The sequence below is a fragment of the Epinephelus fuscoguttatus genome, linkage group LG13 (genome assembly GCF_011397635.1).
Source record: "Epinephelus fuscoguttatus linkage group LG13, E.fuscoguttatus.final_Chr_v1".
Classification (NCBI taxonomy): domain Eukaryota; kingdom Metazoa; phylum Chordata; class Actinopteri; order Perciformes; family Serranidae; genus Epinephelus; species Epinephelus fuscoguttatus.
Genome location: NC_064764.1, coordinates 29,275,208 through 29,300,830, shown reverse-complemented (window position 1 = coordinate 29,300,830; position 25,623 = coordinate 29,275,208). Strand labels below are relative to the sequence as shown.

Below are 25,623 nucleotides of genomic sequence, written 5' to 3'. Positions count from 1 at the left end.
GACTGACAGTTTTAATTTGGAACTGTCACAGCCTCAGGTACGCACTGATAAGTCTTTCCAGCTGGGTTGACGCTCTGCTGAATTAAATTAACAGATTGAGGATAAGATTAAAGATAAGGTTAAATTCCCTGAAACCTGGAAGGTGTTTGGCAGAAACGTTATTGTCATTGGCGTGTCTGGTCAGGTGCCAGAGAGCCCCATGCACACATGTAGCCGGAGAGGTGGATAGGCAGAATGTGAGACACATGGGAGTGGCTCTGGCTTGTGCATGATGGCCTGTTGCCGAGCGACCTAATGTGTTCCACATCTCCACGGCAACAGTTGCCTGCCTCCATCTCCTTCGTCCAGAGAGGGAACCTGGTTTGTATCAGTGGATATGGTTGTGTTTTTGCTTCTGGTGTGGACTTTGCATGGATGACATAAAATAATTGATATAGTCATTAAATAATGAATATAATCCACTTAGATTACATTGACTCATTGTCATTTCCGTGGTATTTTTCTCTGAGAAAGAGAGAGTAGCCTGCTCTGTGGTTGGTCTGTAATATTGTTAGCCAGTGTTTGGATTTAATTCTATTACACTGATTTTTTTTCCAGCTACTTGGCAAAATAGATTGATGTGAAACTAGCAGAGAAGGACAGAGGGTCTAGTGCTTTGTCATGTTTCACCCCAAGACTATTTCAGACTGGAAATTCAACGTAGAGTGGGCTAGTCAGTTAAGTTCTCTTCAGGTTGACTTGTTTGGTGAGTTGATGTCCTGGAACAGCAGAGGATCCTCTGTAGAGACGGAGCACGGACAAGGCTGGCAAGCAGGCAGGCATAAAAAACGTGGGTAGCTACATAGGCAGTCATGCTGTATTTGTGTATGTGTTGTGCTCACTCTTGCTCTGTCACGCCTCTCACACCGGCGTAGTCAGACAAGAGTGTGGTTTGAAAGAGTGTCTTCTCACCCTTTGTCTGCCTCTGTGCTTATGAACACGTGAAAGTGGAAAGAAAAGACAGTGCATAAACGCTTATCATCCGTATGAAGAGGGTGATGTAACAGCTTTTGTGCAGGCAGATCTATGTGTGATGTGCCTTTTTCAAAACCTGTAATTTTAATAATTACTTAATGGCACAAAATGATATATTCAGTGGAGTAACATCAGAAGGCTATATGCTAACTATATAATCTGATCTAAAACCTACCTGACAGCAGTGGTACCTGTGCCGTTTGATTTCCAAAACCAAACTGAGCATGACATACTTCATAAAGTGGATCTACAGATGCCAAGTAGTTTATAAATTCATGCTGTGGTCATCCTCACATCAAACCATGAATCTTTGATTCTGGGCCTCTCTTTGAATTTTGGGGATTCTCCACTGCCTACCACTACTTACTGTTGAGCCCAGCATATAGCACTTGCTGTTACTATGCACTTAACACTTATGTATTAGAACCTTTTAATCAGGAGGAGGAAGTGTGTGTGTTTGCTCTGTGTATACTGTTTTTATTGCCTCATTGGAAATAACTGATTTGATCTAAAATAAATGAATTCTTTATATGAATATGTGTGTACGGTACAGTATGCTGTCTTTAACATACAAAACAGTTTAAGATAACCAACAGTTTCTGCTACAGATTACATTCATAAGCAGCTTTACTGCACTGGCAATATAATTTCAGCGTAATATTAATATTTCAAAGGTTAGATATCTCTTTTATTGTTGTACCTGCAAAACATTAACTGCAAACTTTTTTGAGCTGGTCCTATAATGTTAGTACTTGGGAGGGTTAGGCAGCTATAACCAGTTAGAAAAATATTGTGGTCATAATTAGAATATATAAAATGGCTAAAAATGGAGATGCCGATGTTGAAGGGAAGTGCTCGTATGTACGTCCACCAACATGATCTGCATATCCTTACATTTTACCCTACTATAGATATGACACACTACTTCTTGCATTTAAACTGAATATTGCTATTCATTTTTACTGCAGAGTCGCTGCATATTGGGGCTTGGCAATATGGAGAAAATCACATGTCACAATATTTTTGACCTGATATCTTGAGATCAGTATTGCTCTATAATAATATTGTGCATTCACAAAATATTTACACCATAAATAAATGATAAATAATCGTCAGTAATATGGATATAATGACTAAATGGGCAAAACCGAATAATACAATAACTAGAACAGGCTGGTATGTTTGGAAAATTACATCACTTTACTGTAATGCAGCCTTTAAAACCAGGAAAATGCAACACTTAAAATATTCTGATATCCAAAATCTAAAACGATATTTTGCCTCATATCATGATATCGATATGACGTTGATATTGATACTGTATATCTCGCACTACTGTCTGCATTAAACTGAATATTTCCTTTTATTGTCACTGCAGAGTAGCTACATATAATCTTATTTTGTAGGACCGAATTGAATATGATGTACTCGTAACCTGTGGTGCACAAAAGTTATACCTGGGTAAACTGAGATGGGTATGAAAAAGAACAATGGTGTTGTGTATTAGGGGAAGTTAAATGGCAAAATAAGTCGGTCAGTCAAGTAGTATACAATTGTACAGCATCTCACTTTTTAAATACTTGCTAATAAACAACAGATATTAACAGTATTGATTATGTAATCTAAATTATTTGCCATTGTTCAGTATGAGAACTGGTAGCCCCACTTTGTGCCTCTCATGTGTTAGCATTAGCGTTTCACTTAAGTCGCAGAGCGAAGCATCCGTTTTCTTGAAAGATAAATATCCAGCAATGTTTGTAAAGCCCAGAAGGTTCTTTCACACAATGTACCCTTGTTCTGCAAGTATTTCTGGAATCTTCCAGTACTCTTTAAACCATCTACATGAAAAATATTAGTCTGCTGCGTAATTAAAATTATTTTTAACTCGTTTCCAAACTGGCTTTGTTTCTAAATCCACACAAACATAGTAGCCATGTGCACGGACAGACATGTGGACTAGAGGTGATTTTGTGCAGTCAAAGGTTAAGTCTAAATAAACACCGCTATGGTTGCTCTTTAACACCATGATTGATTATTGGATGCCTTTAATGATTCGAATATTCCCAATCTGCTGATATGGTGATGCAAACTCACAATCACTCAGCTTGAGCCTATTCTTCGGAGGAATCCACTTTTCTTCTTATTTTTCCATAAAGCCAGCAGTCTGTAATGTGTAGCTGTCTAAGTGCGGTCAGTGACTCCATACCAGCTTTCTCCAAAGCTTTTAGATGGCCATTAAATCATCAGTGAAGTGCAGACAGAAACACAAGAGAAACCCACCAGATGAGCAGCATGTTTGGGCTGGTGCTGTTACAAAGTGAGAAGAAACCACAAAACATCAGCAGGTCACGGGGCTTTTTCATAGTTGTGTCTGCCGCTGCTCGTGCGCATTATGACGTAGCTTGAAGATGCCACTTTCAATGACCAGTTTGTGTTGATTTGTTGAGTTTTAAAGTGGGGACTGTCGGCTCTGGTGAAAGCTGTCAAATACAATTTTCAGTCGCAATGTGAGGACTGTGTTTCAGCAGCTTCATGTTCTGTTTACAAGATGTAGCCTAACCTATCAGATATAGTGCAACATATGAGAATTGTTCACTCAATCTACAATCTATCATTGACCTGTTATATGATGGAAACAATAACTTCTAGACTTTTAAAATCTATTGATCTGAACAGACCTGATTTTGATAACTAAGGGTCATTTCTGTGTTTTCGTGTTGCTCAGAAAAATGAATAATTATTTTACAGCTGCCTCTTTTGTGATGATTATTTATGGGACAAAGTCCTATTGGGACAGAGTGAGTCACATAATCCTGCCATACAGAGTGTGGCCACTGTGTCAAATGTACCTCACATCTGAGTGCTGCTCCTGGGGGCTTGTTATAAACACATACAGATGTACGCCAGCTACATCACAGGCATTTTCTTATTAAAAAATGACAGTTATTAAAATGACAGCAGCCTTAACTTAACTTTCCTGTAAATGAGGACAAGAAGTCTGTATCTGCAGATCAAAACTGTTGTTGCTTTATGTGTTTCTGACATATTAATATGGTAAATTTACACAATTGTTTGCTGAAATAAAGACATGTTATTCCTGTATTAATGAGAATTTAAAACCACGTAATAGCAGCAGGAAACACAACCACATTTAATTTAATTGTGAGTGATAGAGGGGTTTGTTTGTTGTGGATCACAGATGTTGTCTTTAACTTGTGTTTACCAGCTTTAAAGATTCAGTTTGTGGTATTTAGCGGGGATACATTGGCAGAAATTGAATACAGTATATTTTCTTTATTGTGTAATCACCTGAAAATAAAAATCAATTTGTTTTGATGACATCACAATGAGCTGTTTATGTAGACAGCGGGTCCCTGTCCATGGAGTCTGCCATGTTGCACTGCCATTTTTCTACAATAGCCCAAAAAAGACCAAACACTGGCTCTAGATAGAGCCATTCGCATTTTGACATTGGCCATCATAGTTAGCAACCCCTCCGTGATGAGCCAAGCAACATCGCCAAAAATGATTTTTAATGTGAATCTGCCATATTTAGTGGTTTTACTGGTTTAAATCACCGGGTCAGTTTGTTTTGGGGGGGAAGAGACCTCTGTGGATAATTCGGCTCATGGTAAAAACCTCCTCAACATCTGGATCTTAAGTTGTCAGAGCAAAAGATGGACACACATTAGCAGGTGCTGAGCTAGTGGCCCATCTGCGGTGAGCCAAACAACACAGGTTTTTAAGACTGTAAGCTCCCAGTAAAAACCTTCCAGGCAGATAACACTGGAGGAATCCTAACCTGGATGTCACCCTTGGCACACAGGAAAACTTTCAGCTGGTTGCAGTCTGCAATCGTCACTGCTAGATGCCACTAAATCCTACGCACTGCTCCTTTAAAAATACTACTCCCTTATAATATGTAACAAAGTCTCCTGTTATGTAATAATATCATATTTGATCTCATGAATATGAGGTTAATGAGGTTCTTTGAAGTGCTGTCAAACAATGGAGACAGCCAAAACATTGCATGTTTAAAGGAAGTAGACAAAACAACCACCAGTATCTTTGTGGGGACTATCTTTAATTGTATGGGTCAGAAATGCGAAGCTTCCTATATCCAATGCACAGCATCTTTAATGCAGTGTTTTGGTCTATACTCCATCCTTTTGTTTTGCTGTCACCTCCCAAGAAACCCATTTCCTCTGTCTTGCTTTATGGGGTTGGGTTATTATAGCATCTCTAGGTTTTAAATCGTTGAAGTGCTCTTTCCAGGCAAAGTGCTCCTTTGTGAACGCTGCACAGTCACTTGGTCACAACTGCTCCTGTAGCAGCGAGGCAGGAGAGCAGTAGACGGTACTGTTAGACGAGAGGGGAGCTAATATCCTCCCCACTGGTTTGAGCTGAGAATGAATGACCTTTCTCCCCAAATAGATGACATCACCCTCTGTGATTGGGATGCCAAAAGCACAACACTGCAAGAGAGGCCCAATCGATCAATATGATTCTCTAGAGGTTGCCTCAAGACTGGAGTTAAAAATGCTTCGCTTGGTGGGATGGAGAAAGCTTATCAATTAGTTACTTTATCAAGTTTCGGTCTGCAGTGTCGTTTCTCTAATCATAATGACGATTTGGATGTAAGTGCTTAAGCTTTGCTGTAATGATTTTATCCTAAGTCTTTCCTTTGGGCTTATCCACCTCATTTGTATCAATGAGGGTAGACTTAATATTGGAAACATCTCCCAGTATCAAGGAATACAATACAACAACACCACTAACTAAATCCCCTTAATGACCATTAAAGAGGCTGTAATGAATGTTTTACAATATAAAAACAATTTGAAAACAATGTGCAAGGATTTGCTCTTAGTGATGAACCCACAGAGTACTGTCTCACAAAATTGAATTATCCTAAATAAGGTATTTGTCTCATTTGTTTACAATCTGTGCAAAATGCAGTACCCTCTTTGTGTGGTCCCTTAACTTGGATAAGAAGAAACTCCACAGAAAATCTTTAACAGGTGCAGAAATCTGCGTAAATTGCTAATTCAGCCCAGTTACCAGAAGAAAATGTTGGCATTGTACAGTTCTGCAAACCATTAATACGTTAAGTTTTCACGTTTCATACCTATTATTATATGCCTGCCAAGCTGCAGACTACTGTTTAAGATCAACAAACAGCAAAACCGCTTGTAATTTAAAGACTCATTACTGTTTCCATCAGCTTTTTCAGCAGCTTTTTAGGCATCAAACGTGGGTGTTTTGTAGTGACCCGTTGCGTGTTTGTTGTTGTGTTTCCAGCAGCTTCATAGGCACAAAAAGCAGTTGTTTTTTTTTACTGCTTTTCCTACCATGTTTGTGCACCAAACTGGGTATTTTAAGCCAAAAGATGATGTTTTCATGACCACATGAGTGGTTGTTGTCCCTAAACCACACATTAATCACAGTGTTGTTGAAATGTAGAGCTGCAGCGATCCGCAACATAAAAATGTGCAAATGAAGCATATCCATGGTTTGCAGAAACACACAATGCCAACTTTTTTTCTTGGTGATTGGGTTGCTAAAGATAAGCTAAAACTTGCCATTCTGATTTATCGGTTGTCATTCGACTACCTTTTTGTCGACTGAAAAAATCAACTGTTTCTTTTGCATCTTATTGCTTTTTGCAGTAGTAGTAAACATCTTTTGAAGCTGTGGTACAGTTTGATTTCTCTTAAATTTAACTTAAAGGCAGCTCATTTCTTTTCTGCACTGGTTATGTAAAACATTGGGTAAGCCATTTTGTAACAGCAAAAGCTGTGCTGAGCTGATCTTGAAATGGGTAAACACTTGCCAAGCCCAGTGTGTACAAAAGTGAGCCTCCTGAGGCGGTCAAAGCAAAGTGAGGAGTCATTTCACGCCACAAATGTGTCACTGACGAGACACGAGGACACAACAGATTGTACAAAGACTAACTGTGTTCACCAGAGGTTTTACGCTCCCCAACCTAGTAGTTATATAACTTTGTTAAGTCAGTTGTGAAAGCTAACATCTGTCCAGAGTCCCTTAGGTTTAGGAACCTATGCCTCTGAGAAATTTTCAGATGTTACTTTTCATGTGAAGCCAGATGAGAAATTACCCCACTAATTGTACCACTTGCTTTGGTGTGTCATTTGTGGACGTACACTGAAACTGCTTCTTAGGCAGCTGCATGAGTCATAAACAGTTGAGAGACACAACCCAAAATAAACAAATTAACTGCCTTTCCATGTGACGTAATGTTTACATCTCATGGTATAAATAAGGCGGTCGAAGCATGGAACAGACAGGAACCACAATGCAGCGATGTGTCACTTTGAACCTGTGCACATCTGGTATTAACATGCGTCATGGGTGATCCGATCACAAGTGGACAACTGTTTGTCTGTTCACACATGGCAGTAGAACGTGTCTCCTTCAGATCTCGCTTCCCCACTCTATATGCAAATAAACAGATGAATGCTTCCTGTTTGCAAAGACCAAATGTATTGTTGTTTTTAACCTACGAGAGGTTTGTTGTGCTGTATGCACACTTACAGCCTTTACTATTTAGAATCTTAATTGTAGGGCTGTGTGCAGCGGACTGATTAGCAGTCTCTGTCCCCTTTTCTCTGTTTATCATGAGGCAAGTGCCGCCAAGTGACTACTGCTGCTGGTGTGTGAAGTCTGTGAAAAGTTTGTGAGAGTTGTCCCGGCTGCACACACACAGTGACAGGGCTAGCTTTTATTATCACACGGCTAACATTACGTAATGATTATTAACAGGTAGAGCTGTTTCGGTGGTGGTGGCGGTGTGAGGTTGATGGGGCTGTTTAACAGCTGCTGCTGTGTTAACACGTGCTAACCAGGTAGGCGTTAAACTGACTGTTCGCCGGGAGGAGAGCAGCTCTAAGGATTGTCCTTCAGCTCTGCGTCTGTGTCACTGCATCAACAGAAAGTTTCTTATCCAATGGGTAGTCAGATAAGCAAGGATGACAGCTGTGTAGGTGGTCCTTCAGTGTGGCCCAAGACACATTAGCGTACACACTGGCTGAAAGAATGTCTGAATTGTATCTACAACGTTAAGGCTTAACGTGAGGTAAATATTTACTGGCACAAGAAAACTACACTACAGGTGTAAACACAACAGACTGTAACTCTTAAAATTAGACGCAGTTATACAGAATTGACATTGCTGTATGTGAACGACTATAGGTTGTGCTGAATAGTTTACCATTACACCAAATAATATACTTGCTGACCTGCTTCACCTTCTGTTTTTCCACAGGGCGAGAGTCTAGATGGAGCCCTCTGCGTGCCGGACATCAAGCTGCACAGCAACCCATCTGCATTCAATGTCTACTGCAACGTGCGGCACTGTGTGCTGGACTGGCAGCAGAGAGAGGCCTCCCTCGTGCTGGCGTCCAGGAGCTCGGTGCAAAGCGGCGACTCAGACAGCGAGGAGGAGGAAGAGTACCGCGAGCCAGCCGTGAAGCTGCCAAAGGTACGAGCAGGAGGCAGTATTAGCTGCTAATGTGGCGGCTGCAGTGCTCGGCGTCGAGGCAAGAGCCAACCTATGCCCTTTATCGTAGGGATATAACAATGCTTTATCTCCCTGGGCTCGTCTGTAGGGCTCATCCTTTTTATTGTTGTGATAATTAGAGTCTCTTTACCAGAGGTTTGAACCCCCCCCCCCCCCCCCCCCTCCTAAGAGGATTGCAGTGTCTGCTTGGTTTCCCCAACTCTCTCTCCCTCTTCTACTGCCAGTTTATCTTTCTTACTTCATATCAGGGCTGTCAGTTTCCATTTAAGATGCATATGGGTTTTTTTCCATTGGATTTTGGATTATTGCAGAAAATAAGGTCTGTGGCAAACAAAAGTTTCTTTATTCAGCAAGATAATCTTCACAAATGAACATCACTTATATTTTTAAAGCATAAATGCAGTCGGCAGAAGAAAAAAGCTAACGTCAGGCTATAAACAAACTACACCACTGGTGCATCACTTAACATCACCACCACAGCAAGGCTTCAAAGCCATGTTTGGTGGTTGACGCTCTGTAGTTTCATTTAGCCTCTTGCTAGCAACTGCCTTTTCTGAGACACCTAAAACATTCAAAATCCATGATGTATTTTATGTCATAGACCAAAATGTGAAAATCCCTTAAGCTTGTATTAACCACAGACCGCATTTCATGCATTTAACCAAAAACACGTTAAAAATAAACCATCAGGGTGCCGAGTGGGAGCCCCATGTGCAAAGGCTATGTCCTTGCTGCAGATGCCCTTTGCTGCATGTCATCCCCTCACACTCAGCCCCTCGACGCCACCACTGTCCCATCAAATAAAGGCCAAAAAGCCCAAAAGGATGACTTCAGGATGAGGGAAACAGAAGTGCTAAAATGCTAACTAATTTCCGGGTTTTACGACTAATCTCTGCAGCACTCTGTATCTCTATATTTGATCTGTAACTGCAATAATTTTCTAGTTCTCTGTCTATAAGCATATTGCACTGTTTTAATTAATTAGCTCAATTAGTTGTACTTAAGTTGGGTATCTCTAAAATGCAATGTCACCTCAACTTACTGCATGCCCTAATTCCCTGTCTGTACACTCGGCTGTTATTGCTGTTCTCTTTGATTGCATAAAATAGAAGAGACTAGAAGGCCATACTGACCAGACAGTTATAACACCCAAACATCTGAAAGGCAACGTGTCAAAGGATCCACTTAGGTTCTGTGACATAATGAAAGAGTGAAGGCTGTTGTTCGCTCTCTTTTTAAAAGGAAAGTGCTTCACAGCACCACCGCAACAAATCTGAGGAGTCATATGTTACATCAAAGGACTGTTCAAGCAATTTCACTGTTGCAGACAAATTTCCATTGTTGGAATAAGGTCATAACCAAGCAGAGAGTAGACATGGAGAGGAAAATTAAGAGAAACTAGTGGAGTTGTAGAGTGAAGTGTTATATTTGGCGTGTATCTGATCCATTAACCAGCGCTTATTTTGGTGAGAAATCAATTTTTGAAATGTTTGCCTCTCATTTCTATGGTCTGCTCTCACTAAAACAGTGCAGCTAACCAACAGAGGCTGGTAGTGAATCAAGGGAACAAAATCCAAAATGTAAAGCTTGTCAGTTTATCATTATAAATTGTATTGATGCCGAATTGACAAGAACACTCAACATATAACGCCTTTTATCTTGTGTGTCTTGAGTTATGTGTTTTTGCGAACGAGTAAGGATGAGTTGATATTTCATTTTTCTTAAAGGGAGTTTGGCGTGATGTTTTCCTAGTCTTTGCACAATCTTACAGTGTGTGACAGAAAACTCACATTGCCTTAAGGGTGTCAGACTTTAGTCTTCTCTTGTATGGTAGGCAGTGGCTTGTCACCCAAGTCATGCAGCAGGGGCACCATGAACAATTGTACAGTATAGTTTAGTATTGGCCCACAGGTGGCTTCAAATTACCTGAATAATGCCCCACTTTTCTTTATCACTCATGCAGTCAGTGTTTAAGACCTGCTGCTTTAAATGGCTCACTAAACAGGACAAACCTTCCTACAGTGTGACAGCACGGTAATTGAACAGTCATTTCAGCTTGTGTTGTGTGCACACTGTTTATATTTGTTAGCAGGTAAATACTGGAATGTCACGGATGGATTGGATTAACTTTTAGTCGTCATTATGGGTAACAGGAAAGGCTGTATGCATTTTATCCTGTGTCAGACAAATTAAATAGGCTGCTGTTGATATATGTTTGGGTGATTTAGTTTTAATTTCAAAGCATATGTTAAGAGCCTTTGTTGTGTGTGTGTGTGTGCGCTTTAAATAAGTAACACTGAATGAGCACCTGCCTTGACAAAGTATTATTATGTCATGTACACAAATCTAACAAGCTTAATGATCACATAAATTAATCTATATCTATTCAGTTAGGTGTACAGTATTATCTTGATATATCTTCTCTAACTGGCTGTATCTTTAAGTTTTTTTTATTACTTATACACTGATGCTGAGCTCTCAATTCTCTGTTACAAAACAAATTCTTCAGAGAGATAGGAGGGAACATTGGAGCATAATTTGATTCACTAACAAGCCATACTGAGAGCGAGCGGCATCCTTTTCTAGGCCAAACTCCTTCGCCAGCCTCCCTTCTCCCCGCTCTCAAGTGGGTCTGTCATTATACAAAATGTTAATAGTGGATGTTGAAGTCAGCGGTTGTAATTGTACATACTGCGAGCCCCCGGGTAAATGTAGGTTGTTCTACTGTAGGATCATGAGGCCGTGCTGTTACAAGAAAAACATCCGCTCCAAGCTTCTGTTTATCATTTTGGTTTCGTTTACAATGAAAAGAAAGACATTTCCTATAATCAATAGTAACAAGGCAATTAAATGTAAAAATAAAGAGCTGACAGGAAGTGGTGATTGTTTTTAACGCTACATCTATGCAACATGTTGGTATGTTTCATCTTAATTTGCTATATAAAGTGGCATCACAGCTTGATAGACCTGGGCTGTGGTCCGGCAGCATGGTGTTCATTAGCTCATAGACATATACTCTTTTCTCTCTCTGTGTACAGATCATTGGCATCGGCCTGTGTGGGGTATTTGAGCTGATAAAAGAGACTCGGTTCTCTCACCCCTCGCTGTGCCTGCGCAGCCTGCAGGCGTTGTTGGACATGCTGCAGGGACAACAGCCTGAGGGCTTTCAGACTGAGCCTCCTGATGTGCTAGGTAAGGCTGAAAATGCGGACACATGAGAGTTTACTCGGTGCATGTGTAGAATCTAATGCAATCTAAAGCACTGGCCTTGCAACTGATCTTTCTTGTGAAGCTTAAACTGTTCAGTTTTATTGTCAAAGATCATTTTGAAGGAGCAGCTAGTTGCAGTGTTGCCTTGCACTGCATTTGCTGCTAGTATTTTCTTCAGCTTTACGCACAGCACTCCCACTTGTCTCTTTTTATAAATATCTAACCTGCCCACCTCTTGTGTGCTTCCTCAGAGTCTCTTTTCCAGCTGTTATTGGAGACCACGGTCCGCAGCACGGGACCCAACGACCCGACAGGACAGGCCATCACAGCTCTGTCCTGTGCCTGCCTCTTCAGTCTGGTGGTGGCCTGGGGGGACACCGGCAAAATCCTGCAGGCCGTCTCTGCCATCCTCACCAACAACGGCAGCCATGCCTGCCAGACGATACAGGTAATTAACAAATTTAATTCATTTACGTTGCATTTGTAAATGAGACTGCAGAATTGCCTGTGTTTGTCATCTTTTTTAGCATCTCAGTCAGTTATTTTTTTAGGCTTCCTGGCACGAGTAACTACTGTCAGTCAGATGACAGCATGTTGTTTTTATACTGATCACCTGCTCAGATCACTATCTTACCAAGGGCTGGGCGATATAACGGCCATGTGTGATATACTGATACATATTCAAGCAAGATATAGATTTAGACAACACTGTTTATGTTGATACAGGGTCAAGTTGGGTTACATAACGCCACTCTTCCAAAGAGCCATGTCAGTGTGCATCTCTCCTCTCTCTCACTCTCCACACAGCTCCACCCCACTCACTCACAAGTTCTTCAGCAACACAGAGCTGCTACTCTGCTTAATCTCTCTGTTAATTACTCTACAGTGCGACATCAGTCTATATGTTTCACCTGCTACGCTAAATCAGTCTGTAGGGTGAATGAAATTATTGCAGTAGCGCCTGTGCAGCATGTGCAGGAGACAGAGCAGCTTAATTGTGTCAGGAGAGTGTTTGATTGCTAGGTTGTGTGTGAGGTGGATCATAGTGCATCGCTGGTCTTCATGTTAGTTGTCTTCGGTTTTGGGACATGGAGACAGTGCCTGGATGGAGGCGACAACACAGACATTTCATACACAAGATGTTAATGATGTGGACAAAGTGTCTTTCGCTCCTTCCCTCCCTTGGCTTCTCTGTTCATGCTGTGTACATAAATACGATTAATAGACTAGATAAATAAAAATATTTGAATCATTTTCCAGCACTAGATTCATTTAAAAGGCCATGGAAAATGACTTTAAACTCCCCCCTCAAAGATATTTAATTGTTCCAAACTACAAAGGATTTAGACCTACTTCATACATTTATACTCATGGTATAGTTTGTGTCCTGTGCTGCAAACCTTTAAACCTATGTAGCTCCAGTGCTGTGTGCAAAAAGTTAACCTACAGCCCTGCTATGTTGTGCAGCTGTATATTTTCAAACAGGGAACAAAATTCCCGTCTTTGCATTTTATTTTGATCACAGTCTGTTTTTATAAATGTGCATGTGACATCTCAAATGTGATTTTGACTTGCATCTGAACATGTAGAGCATACCGAGATATATATCGTGTGTCACCATTTAGCCTGAAAATACCGAGATATGAATTTTTGTCCATATCCCCGGCTCCATATCTTACACTAAACAGACATCTTTATGTTAGATGAGAAATTCCAGGTGTTCTTGATGCTTGTATTTGATGAAGCACAAGCTGGATGGTATTGTTCTCACATACCCAATTGCATTTTCCAAACCACCTCCACCAGGAAATATGTACATCTCTGTTATCCCTTGAATTTTTCCCTCAGATCAGTAGAATTGCAGATCACTTTGGTGGTTTAGCTTTCTTTTTCAGAGAAACAGAAACCGAAAGAAACCTCTGGCTCCACCTAACATTTTCTCTGAGCGCAGTGACTCAGGGCAGCGTCTGGACTGCACAAATTGAGTTTTGGAAAATGTCAAGGCGCTCTGAGTCACCTGTTTGATTATGTTACCCTACCTGCATTCTTACGCCAATTAGCTGCTCTTCAGTGGGCTTTGATCTGTAGCTCGTTCTCCCTCTGTTTTTTTCTTTCTGGTTTTTTTTTTATCTGCTTTATATCAAAACTGCTCTTTCAAAAGTTTGGGAGTAACCTAAACAGAAAGCACTTTATTTAATTTCGTAGGCAAGCTGTTTGACCATAAAATAGTTTCAACTCTACCTGCATCCAGATAAAATTACTGCACTTCACCAGCTTGACTTTTTTGCCTAACACATCTTTCCCCCACAGATGTAGATGTGGGTGTTTTTTTTTCCTGGTCTTCATCTTTCAGGCACGGACTGGACTGTGAATCATCACAATGGCAGGCAGGCTGGCGGAAAGTGTGGGCTTATGAGCTGGACGTGCCTGTGTGTTTGTTTGCATGTGTGTGAGATCAGCGGTGTGGTGTCATAGCTGCCATGGGACTGGTGTGAGAAATGTGTGTGTGAAAATGCTTTCAGGCGGATTGAAAATAGCACAGATATGCAGGTAGAGTAACCACAGTCTCAGTCACTAATATGAGACTTTGACTCAGTAGCAACAAAGAAGCTCAGAAGCGAGTTCCTACCTGTTGCAGTGTACTTCACTGAATACACCCCATTATGTCACATTAGATGTTTGCAGTCCTGCGATATTTCATCGCCCTCCTTGTCTCCCTGAATCTCACCAGGTGCCCACCATACTGAATGCCCTACAGAGGAGTGTACAGGCTGTCCTGGTGGGAAAGATTCAAATCCAGGATTGGTTCGGAAATGGCATCAAGCGCGCTGCCCTGATGAACAAGTGGGTCCTGAAAGAGGTGGCCATTGACGAGGATGAGCGCTGTCTTCTACAGACTGATGGCTCCTTCCTGTACTTGCTCTGCAAGGATGGACTCTACAAAGTGGGCTCTGGATACAGTGGCACTGTCAGGGTATGTAACATTCAAAGCCGAATGTTAAGTGATAATCACATACTTTATCTCCAGATTTGGTGATTTAGGTGGGTTAATGAATTGAGAAAATTGTCTTAATTCTTAAGATAAATTAACAGTTAAACTGGATTATTTAAATAAATGCAGTGTCACAAATCTAAAAGGAGGGCTGCATTTTTTGACTCAGGAAAAGTTTACTTGTTAAAGATACATGGGTTTCACAGGATAGCAACTATAGCTTCCTTCCCACTGGACAAAAATCCCACTAACACCTGCAAACAGCTGGCTTTTGTATTTAATGGGAAAGGTTATAATCATCATTTACCCCCAGTAGTCAGAGATACTTAGCTCCAGCTCTGATCAGCTTGAGTGGCAGCCATGGAAACGTACCCCTTTGACGGCACAATTCATTGACAAGCCGCCACAAAACACCTTTAGTGTCCATCAAACAGTACTCAAGCATCGCTACAATTTAGTCTGTAAGGAATTTAAGATAGAGACTGAATAATTTAGACAAAAGACAAATTTAGAAAAAAGACGTAACCAACATAACATTTTCACCGGCCTCCATGTTGCTTTCTACTGTTTACCAACTGGATTTACAGCCTGTCTTTGATGTGGAGCTTGATACACCAGAAAAAAAGACAAACCCAAAACTGAAAGGCGTACTCTTGTACCCCTGAGCCGTGTACACAGCTCTGGTCTACTGGCAGTTGGAAAGGAGCCTGTTTTTCCTGGTTTTCCTGCATCTGAGTTGCCACTTTATTAGGCACACCAAGCTAAAACAGATGCAGTTTAAAGCCCTATATGCACAGAACAAGTATCACCTGGAGACCTCTAGTAATTTATAATAATTGCAGAGGTCGTCTGTGATGTATGTCCATGCAAATCCGCCATGTTCGTAGTTTGTCAAGTTAAGTTTCCACTGCAGATTACCTACCCTATTTTGCCAAACACAGAGGTCATATGATAATATTAGTCCCGTGCGAATCAGCACCTGCCTTTTGTGCCTCTTTCCTCGTGGAGAATTGACATTAACACCTGTCACCGGCCATTACTTTCAAAGTACTAGAAAACAGACGGCTACTTCTCGTAGTCATGGGTGTTGTCATTGACCAGTGCTTCCAATGTCTGTGGCTGTGATGGACGGCACAATTAAAACCTTTACGTGATATCTGTGGGGACAATGTCAGGAAATATCCTGTGTCAATGTGCCACATGAAACACAGACATGGTGGAGGCAATTTCAGATACACCCGAGGTCCCCAAGTAATACTAGTCCTGTGCAAATTGGGCTTAATACAACAGTCCTACAATAAATCCCCCCTTTATGAAGGGTGTAATGTTCTAGTTTTGTTGAAACTGTTTTGGACACAACTTTTTGGACATTTTAGGATGAAGTTGTTTGTGGTGCTGTTGAGCTGTATTTATACTGACAGGTGTTTCTATTATTTTTGTCCAATCCATTTATATCAACGAGGCTAGACTAAATAACAGAAACGCCAGAAACAGGGGAATGCTACTAAACAGCCATAACACTGCCTTAAAACAGAATACTCTCTTGCTTTTAAGGAGGTTAATGACTTTGATGGGTGTTAAATAAAACAGTTTTTGTGTGTGTTTCTGCCAGCATTATTATGCCAGCGTTTGTAGCTGTCTGCTGATTTTTCATCTGCCAGCAACACATTAAGGTTTGTCTGTGTTTGTGGTTTTCTGCTCATGTGTTCAATCGATGCCTCGCAGGGCCACGTGTACAACTCCACGTCTCGTATCAGGAATCGGAAGGAGAAGAGATCATGGCTCGGCTTTGCTCAGGTACGTCCTTGCATACATTTTCAGTGAAAGTGGCCTTGATAAAACTTGGAGTATGTAAAAAATTCAGGTCACATATAAAACTTAGAGTTGACCTCCATAAGACTTTGGTGATGTTGGTAATTTGTAATCAGGGAGTACATTTCAGTTTAATAATGACAGATTTAATCACAATATCATCTTTGTTACTATAAACAGTATGTCAAAGTCTAAGCTTCAGTTAGAAGTAGACCGTACAGATTGTCGATCAGCAGCAGTGTTTGTCTTGTGTCTTCAGGGGTACTTGTTGTATCGGGACACAAGTAACCACTCGATGTCTGCCATCAAGATCAACCCTGAGACTCTGGAGCATGAGGGGACTGTCACCATGCCAGGTGCCAATAAAATACTTTTTTTTTTTTTTTTTTTTTTTTTTTTTTTTTTGACTTGTTTAAAAAAACACCCCACAGAAGCTAAAATTAAAATATTCACTGTCACTTTGCTTCTCTTTGCAGGTCAACATTCAGATGGGCAGAACATAATCTTCACAGACGGAGAGTACATCAACCAGATCGCAGCCTGCAAAGACGTAAGTTTAAAGTTCCTGCTAAAGTTGCTCATTGCCATGATGATATCCATCTATTGTCTTTTTAGGCTCTTCAAAAGAACATTTTAAATGTGAAATTGAATCAGTGTCAGTTAGGGAAATTCTCAGTGTTTCCACTTCTTCCCCGACATGTATAATTGAATTTAGAAACACTGCCTATGCTTGAAACATGGTGGAAGGAACTGACTTTATCATACACTTCAACTATTCACATGGCAGGGCTTAATGCTCAATTCAGATTATTTCCCCAGATCTGATCCTTCTACGTAGACTGTTCACTTGCATGTCTGAAGTGACCCATATCTTACATCAGTGTTAACGGATTTATGTCCTGAAACGCCTCACATGCAACCAGTAACGTCACACACATGCATGTTGGGACAACAATTTAAAACAAAGGTAACACAGGCATTTGGAGAGAAAATGACATACTGGTTCAAGTTTCATCTCCCCAGTGATCACTACGGCAGGAATGTCCGATGATGTCATCCCCGCATAATAATTAGCCACGTGCTTCTGTTTGGAAGAGTGTGCAGTGTTTTTGGGAAAATGGTCCTTCAGAGCAATGGGTGTTTGTTTTCGGGATAACTGCTGTCACACAAATGAGCTTTCGGTCCACTAGCTCTATCAGCAGCTATTACTGGTAGTTCTGTGGAGACAGAGGGTTGTGGATGTGGCTGGGAGAGGAGTCAAGAGTGGTGGGGCTGTGATGTGAAAGGTTTCACAGAGGAACAGTTACGCCAGACCCAAGGATGTTCAGGGCTACATTCCAATACTGCGGTCACAGCATGTAGGCAAGCGGTCCCCGTCACAAAGCATCTAGCAGTCGGGCTTTGTTGGATGGCGACTGCAGCAGCGGTACAGCTACAGCAGCCTTCTGTATTTTGAACAGACTGCTCCATTACTGTATCGTAAATGATCTGTGTCTGAACAATGAAGTACAATGTGGAATGACAGTTCTCACAGTGTCCAGTTTTTGGGTATGTATTGGATTTAGGACCTCACATGAAAGTGTCCCAGATCTGACTGGAAAAAAAAAAAAAAACAGATATCTGTGTCTACACAACTCTAAAAAATCAGATCTGTATCACATGAGAATAAAAAATATCGGATTCAGGCCACATTTTCTTGTGATGCGAACGTAGCCTTATGTGCATTTATAGTATAGTATAGTAAAGAATGCAATACTGTTAAATTCCCTGCAGGCAGTCTAGCATGTGAGTCGGGTTTAAAAAGTCCTAAATGGACATGGACTTCATCCTGACTAAATCAAACAGTTAAGAGAAACATGTATGACAGCTTTTGTAAGCAGTTGTCTTCAATGAAAGAAATGCACAGACCATGTTTGTAGTGGCCATTTGTCGTTAACGCATACATGAGCGCAATGAAACTCCTTCGTGCTCATCATTTGCTGTCTTTTTCACCTTGTGCAGCTGAACCTCTCTGTCAGAGGTCCCGTCAACCGAATATTTTCCATCATTGACTAAATTTTTCGAACAATGATGGAAAAATCTGAAGGCAGTCTGTCACTTTAATTCAGGCCCCTGTGCATTATGATTAGCTATTGTCCAGTCCTGTCTTTGAGCTCACGTGCATGACCTTGTGGTCTAGCTGGCTTAAGCCATCTCATTGGTAGGTTATATCGCTACGTACCACTGCAAAATATCACGGCAAGTCAGTAGCCAAAGTTTCTTTGCACGGTCGGTATCTCTGTGTATCTTTTCTCACCATGACCTTATAATAAAAGCATAATCTATAACCTTATTCTGTATATTTATTATTTTAAAAATGCCCGCGCTGTCAAAATGACAATGAGAAAGTCAAAGGCAACCTCTGCTGTCTTTTAAATATGTGTTGTTTCCCTCTTGAAAACCAAATCTTTTGTTAGCTAAAATAAGCGTAGTAGTCCCTCTTGAAGTGCCCTGTGGAGCATCTGTCACTTCCCCTGCTGTAGAGGCCGCAGCCTCTCTTTGGAGGACTCTCAGCTGATCACCAGCTGTGCCATAGAAGGGGGGGGGGGGGGGGGGGTGTAGCTTTGTCTGTGTTTATATCTGTGTGTGTGTGTGTGTGTTGTGTGTGGGCGTGGCAGTGAGGGCAGTGGCACCAGATGTGGGTATTCTCCAGAGAGCTTAATCTCTCAAGCAGTTATCTGCATAAGCACTATGTAATGTCAGTGGGGGAGGGGGCGATGTGAAATCCATATATCTGGTGTTGCAGCTAGCCCGAGTTTCTAGGCTAATCAAACGGGGCAGGATACTGTATGGGGGGAGGATGGGGGAGTCCTCAGAAGCTGCTTGCATTTTTAGTGAGCAGCCAGCAAATGCGACCGCAGCGCAGACCACTTAACGGCTGAGGAAAACCACTCGAGACACAATGAGGGGGTTTGAGATGCTGGGAAGAGGAAGAGGATGATGTGGGTAAACTGTAGGAGGTCATGGTGGCAGCCAGGGGAAGGACTTAACATGTAGAGAGGAAAAGTCAAGAGGTGGGGGGTAGAGCTGGCCGGAGGACAGGGGCGCTTTTTTTAATGATATGAGTGGCACATGTGCTCCGCTCTGCAGGAATCACAGCACAATAGATGAGTGTGTCATCATTACCACACAGCAGAGACCAGACTATCCCCACGCAACCCTTCATCCTTCTGTTTATATCCCTGTTGTCTCCCAATTATTTCCTTGTTGTGCTCCTCTCTTTACTCTGTTGCTCCCCTGTAAATTGTCCCTTTCAGCCACGTCCCCTGCAGTCTGACAAAGTCACATCTCTGGCAGTTGCATCATCTGTTATGTGCCATGTACTGAGTCGGTGTGTGAGTTGTGGGTAGATGTCACACCCTGCTTGGTTTTGTGAAGAGAAATGTAAATGCTTGGGTTTTAAATTTCTGTGTCAATTATATAAAAAAAACGTATGCACAGGTTTTGTACCACCAGGCCTCACCCTCAGTAGATTGATCCAAACATACTGTAGCTCCAGTTGATAGACTCCTCGATGACTCCAACAAGGTCATAATCCTCATGTTAATCCAATGCATATGTAGTGATTTACCACATTCACCACTGATGTCAGTCACAGAGTATTACGTCCACAGTGTATCCCAGGGCTGTGATTAAGGGTGTCTCAGTAGTGCCGTATATGCGGTATTATTGCCACATTTTTTTCCCAAATCACTTCTTTTATTCTGATTTTAGTGCTTTCTTGCTTTATTGTTAGGCTATTATTGGGTATGTTGTTGTTTTTAAATGACAAAGGTGACAATTTTAAAACAAATTAAATCTCAGTCCATTGTTAAATGTAGAATACAGAGGGGCAATGAGGTGTTTTCTCCGCTGAGAGTCTTTGGTTGTGACTGGTTGCTATGATACAGAATATCCGTCCAAGTATACATGTTGGCACAATGAAAGTACCTACTTTCTCTGGATGAAAGGAAGTAGAGGGTGAACCCAATAGTCTGTGTGGGTTCAGTATTAATTTCTCCTCCTTTGTTGTTGATGTTCAGTGATGTGACAGTTGGTCTTTGAGGTATTTGTTCCGCCCCTCCTCCACTGTGATTGGACAGCTGATAAAAAAGTGACAGTGACAAATTTGTTTTCACCCATATTTGAATATTTTTCAACTTCCTGTGAGCAAAAAAACCCCAAACATGCAGCTTTAAGTGCAGAAAAGACACTCAGTTGCTGCTTGCATCCCCTGCAGCTTGCTAGTCAGTAGCGCGGTATTGGAATACTGTGGTTATTGCAACAGCCCTACATGTTATTGTGACTTTGCTTTTTTGTTGCCCTCATGTATGTACTCTAAATATTCATATCTAGTGTGCATACTGTGACGGAAATATATCTTCTCTCTCCTCTTTGATTTGTTATGACTGTCACACTCAGTCAGGTTTTGTTGTACCAATATCTTTTCATGAAATCAGGAACTTCCTGTGTCCTAAAATGGTTAGAAAGACTCTTAAGTGCCACACTGTAGCAATGTCGATTCATGACACTAACCAGCGTTTCCTCTTGTCGGCCCTGACTCCTGCAGGATGGTTTTGTGGTGCGGATCTATACGATGAGCACAGACCCGGCCCTGCAGCAGGAACTGCAGCTGAAGCTGGCAAGGAAATGTCTGCACGCCTGCGGCATCTCTCTGTTCGACCTCGAGAAGGATCTACACATCATCAGTGAGTGAAACAAAATATATGTGTGTGAGGCTGAGGGTAGTGATTTGTCATGTGTATACGTACATCTGCTACAGGCATTTCATGCTGTACATACGTCTACAAGGTTGTGAATGTGTCAAACACAAAGGAAATTAAAAAAGCACACTTTCCAGCCTTGTCTTGTTGTGTATTTGGCTCTAAATACTATGTTGTTCTCACAGGCACCGGCTTTGATGAAGAGGCAGCGTTGCTGGGAGCAGGCAGGGAGTTTGCTTTGATGAAAACTGCCTCCGGAAAGGTGAGAGTGAAAAATCTTCTCTGGTGTGCTGTGCCTAAAATGTTTAACAAAAATGAAAGTTGGAACCGGTTCAACAGCTGAGCGTTAACAGCTTTTGTCTCGCTAATGACAGGCCAAACACTTTAGAGGTCGAACCTGGGGAAAAAGCCTCTAAATTAATTGTTTTCCTGCATGCGTTTTGTTCCGTCTTTGTCACACTGGCCACATGAAGCCCATCATAGAAAATTACCTTCCTTTTGTTCATAACATCTGTGTGTAGTTAGCTATAGTCAGAGTTTCCTAGGATCAGGCTGTGCTAAGGCATAACAATAAGACACGTCTTCTTGTTGTGGAAATATTTGGTGGCCATTGAAGCTAAATTGCCTGTAAATAATACAGAATGAGGGAGCTATATAGTTTTTTTGGATGTCTTATGGTGTTTACACTGTTGATTGTGCTCTGGACCCAACTTTTGTCAGCGGTTATATGAGCTTGTATAGTGACATCTCTGCTTAAATAACTGGAAGTGATTAAAGTATTTCACCCAGCTAAGCAGTAGCTCTGACCTCATGTCCACTTTCCGGAAAAAAACAACAAGTAAAGCTTTCTGTGTTTATGAACTTGTGCAAGAGTAGAAACACAAACATGGAATAACAAGAATTAAAGGGACAGTTCACCCCAAAATTAAAAATACGTATTTTTCCTCTTACTTGTAGTACCGTTTATTAGCTTAGATTGTTTTGGTGTGAGTTGCCGAGTGTTGGAGATATCAGCCGTTAAGATGTCTGCCTTCTCTTGAATATAATGGAACTAGATGGCACTCGGCTTGTGGTGCTCAAAGCGCCAAAAACATGCATTTGAAAAATTCAACAGCAATGTCTCTTTCCAGAAATCATGACCCAGTTACTCAAGATAATCCACAGACCTTGTTGTGAGCAGTTTGATGAGAGACTTGTTCTTGCGACGTTAATTAGCCCAGTGGTGCTAGGTGAGTTAGCAGCAGATGCATGCTTCCTTCTGTGCGGTGATACAGTTGGCAGGTGTAGTCCAGCAGAGAAAAAATAGTTCCTACATGAAACTGCTCTCAGCAAGGTCTGTGGATTATCTTGAATAACCAGGTCATGATTTCTGGAAAGAGACATTGCTGTCGAGTGTCAAGTGTATTTTTTATGGCACTTTGAGCACCACACGTGGAGTGCCATCTTGTTCCATTATGTCAGAGAGAAGGCAGACATTTACAACTCTCGGCAACTCAAAACTATTAGACTGATAAATAGCGCTACAGGTAAGAGTAAAAATGAATTTTTGATTTGGAGGTAAACTGTCCCTTGAACACATTTTAATGAAGATAGAGTAAACAGTATGGATATAATGTTTGTGTCTGTGCGCAGAGGAATCGACTCAGCATACCGTTTGTCTCAGCGTTAGACTGCAGGCTCTGTAATCAGGCAAAGTAGGTCCAATCACTGTAGGGAGGCCTTGCTTTGTTGAAGAAGATGTGTCACATTTTTTATGCTCTCTGTATCAGTAAGAAGAGAATGCTAACTATGTAGTTGGTTGGGGTGTGTGGAGGGTGTGGTTTCGTGTGTCAGTGCTGTAGGTGTGGTACAGCTTGCCTCTCTTGTAGATAGCACTCCGGGGCAGTTGCCTGTTGCACATTTCTGTGTCTGTGTAGAAGCCCTAATCTCACAGCACACTTTATCTGCAGATTACCCTAACCCAGACCGACTGGATGGGTAAAAATAGGAGCAGCTGACCTGTATCTTGGGACAAAGTTCACTCATCATTCAGGCTGGTCATTATGCCAGACACGTGATGCAAAGAAAGGAGTCCAAGGCTCAGTGTTTATGGTCTACACTGTGTTGTGGTTATGTAATTTGCAAAGTCAACGTCAGATGATTTGAGTTATAAAACATCTCCTCCAGCAGCAGCCTTTGTACATGTGTCGTCACAATTTACCCCTGCTGTTTGAACTGTGTATCAAAGGTTACTTTAAAAATGGATTCCACTACAGATTACTGAATACCTGACCTATAATTTATAACAAATAGCATTAGATTTCTCAAAGTGAGTAACATATTCTGAGTGGCAACAAAATATCAATATTTTTTAAGTGTTGTTTTAAGTATTGTTATTACAACATGTTTCATATTGTGATATTTACTGGAAGAGGCATCCAGTATAGCCAGCAACAAGTAGGTTGTTATTAGCGACGGTCATTTTCCAGGATTTTTCAGCTCCCTGGTGATCTCCCTCTAGCCAGCTGCCACCTAATTTAAGCTTTTGTAGTGAAATGAGGAGGTGTTGTGTATGTAGCACCTCATTTCAACATCACAAATCAGCCATTCTTCGTGCATTGCGGTGCTTTTAAAGCAGCCAATTAGGATATTACAATAGAAAACAATACAATCAAACTGATGTTTGCTCCCATTGCATTCATTGAGGACAGGCTTTAGAGCAAATAAAAGAAAAATAAATAAATTAATCCCTTATAAAATGGGAAATGGACTGCCCTTGTATAATGCTTTTCTAGTTTTTGAACCACTCAAAGTGCTTTTATACTACATGTCACATTCACCCATTCACACACACACACACACACACACACACACACACACTGGTGGCTGAGGCTATGATACTTGGTGCCACCTGCTACTCGGTAACCTTTCACAAGCTCTCACACACTGATAGAAAAGCCATCATGAGCACTTTGGGGTTCAGCGTCTTGCCCAAAGATTCTTCGACGTGGACTGGAGGAGCCAGAGGTCGAACTGCCGATGTTCTGATTAGAGGATGACTGTCTCTATCTCTGAGCCACAGCCGTCCAAGTAATCTGTTTTTAAAGACGGTAACTGTATTCTGAATACCATCAATTTAAAGTGTAATTATAATGGAATATAGTTATTCATGTTTTGAATTTTAAGAACGTAACCCTGTTGAATTGTTAAAACACTATGCACAAAGGCTCAGGCCATGCTCAGACCTAAAATAAAAACAGAGTGTCCTCATTAATTTCACTAAGGAACATTGTGTTGATGCAGCAGGCATGTTGTCTATCACACTGGCCTCAAGCAAAAGATTCTGAGCCGTCTGCCAAAAAAAATTAACCCTGGCTAAACTTTTGCCACAGCTTAGTTCAACGAAATGTACGTACTGTGGATCCCCTACTCCCAAAAAACGACCACTTAAAGAAAACAGGTCCTTATTCCTAATTATCTTTCAAATTTTTGCCATGCGTTTGATCCTCTGTCTTCATTTTCACCTCACAGATTTACTACACAGGAAAGTACCAGAGCCTGGGTATAAAGCAGGGTGGCCCGTCAGCAGGGAAATGGGTGGAACTGCCTGTTACAAAGTCTCCCAAGATCATTCAGTTCTCAGTGGGACACGATGGCTCTCATGCGCTGCTTGTGGCCGAAGACGGAAGTGTGTTCTTTACAGGCTCTGCCAGCAAGGGAGAGGATGGAGAGTCCAGTAAGTACAACTTTAAACCATCAGCAAAGATTCAACAATTCATTCTGTTCAACCTTTCATTAAACGCAAAATTAAAGCCATCTTAGTTGAATTCTGAAGGTGATCTCTGGTGTTTTTCTTTGCAGCTAAAAGTCGCAGACAGCCCAAGCCATACAAGCCGAAGAAGATGATCAAATTAGAGACCAAGACGGCAGTGTATACAGCGTGTAACAATGGCAGCAGCAGCATTGTCACCAAGGATGGAGAGCTCTACATGTTCGGCAAAGATGCTATTTACAGTGACAGCACTTGTGAGTTGACTCATGCAAGCTATGTCAAATTCTCAACTTCAGGGAATGTCTGAAATATTTCAGGAGTTTCTCATCGTTGCCTACATTGCTTTGATAAAGACAATGATCATCATTACTTTGTTGTCCACAGGCCAAGTGACAGACCTGAAAGGTCACTGTGTAACTCAGGTTGCCATGGGTAAGGCCCATACATGTGTTCTGACCAAGAGTGGTGAAGTTTGGACATTTGGGGTGAACAACAAGGGCCAGTGTGGCAGAGACACTGGAGCTATGAGTCAGGCAGGGAAAGGTGAGCAGATGGACAAACA

General features: G+C 41.4%; 1 protein-coding gene across 15 annotated transcripts in view; it reads left to right on the top strand.

The window, feature by feature from the left end:
* Window positions 1-25,623, top strand: part of mycbp2 (MYC binding protein 2) — an 83,411-nt gene that overhangs the window by 4,241 nt on the left and 53,547 nt on the right. For all 15 annotated transcript variants that reach the window (XM_049595024.1, XM_049595021.1, XM_049595023.1 and 12 more), the window contains exons 3-14: window positions 8,300-8,515; window positions 11,593-11,746; window positions 12,016-12,212; window positions 14,496-14,738; window positions 16,482-16,553; window positions 16,828-16,924; window positions 17,045-17,118; window positions 21,157-21,295; window positions 21,496-21,572; window positions 24,821-25,025; window positions 25,151-25,315; window positions 25,446-25,604. In XM_049595024.1, coding sequence (XP_049450981.1) covers window positions 8,300-8,515; window positions 11,593-11,746; window positions 12,016-12,212; window positions 14,496-14,738; window positions 16,482-16,553; window positions 16,828-16,924; window positions 17,045-17,118; window positions 21,157-21,295; window positions 21,496-21,572; window positions 24,821-25,025; window positions 25,151-25,315; window positions 25,446-25,604 — 1,798 coding nt within the window. The remainder of the gene's footprint in view (window positions 1-8,299; window positions 8,516-11,592; window positions 11,747-12,015; window positions 12,213-14,495; window positions 14,739-16,481; window positions 16,554-16,827; window positions 16,925-17,044; window positions 17,119-21,156; window positions 21,296-21,495; window positions 21,573-24,820; window positions 25,026-25,150; window positions 25,316-25,445; window positions 25,605-25,623) is intronic.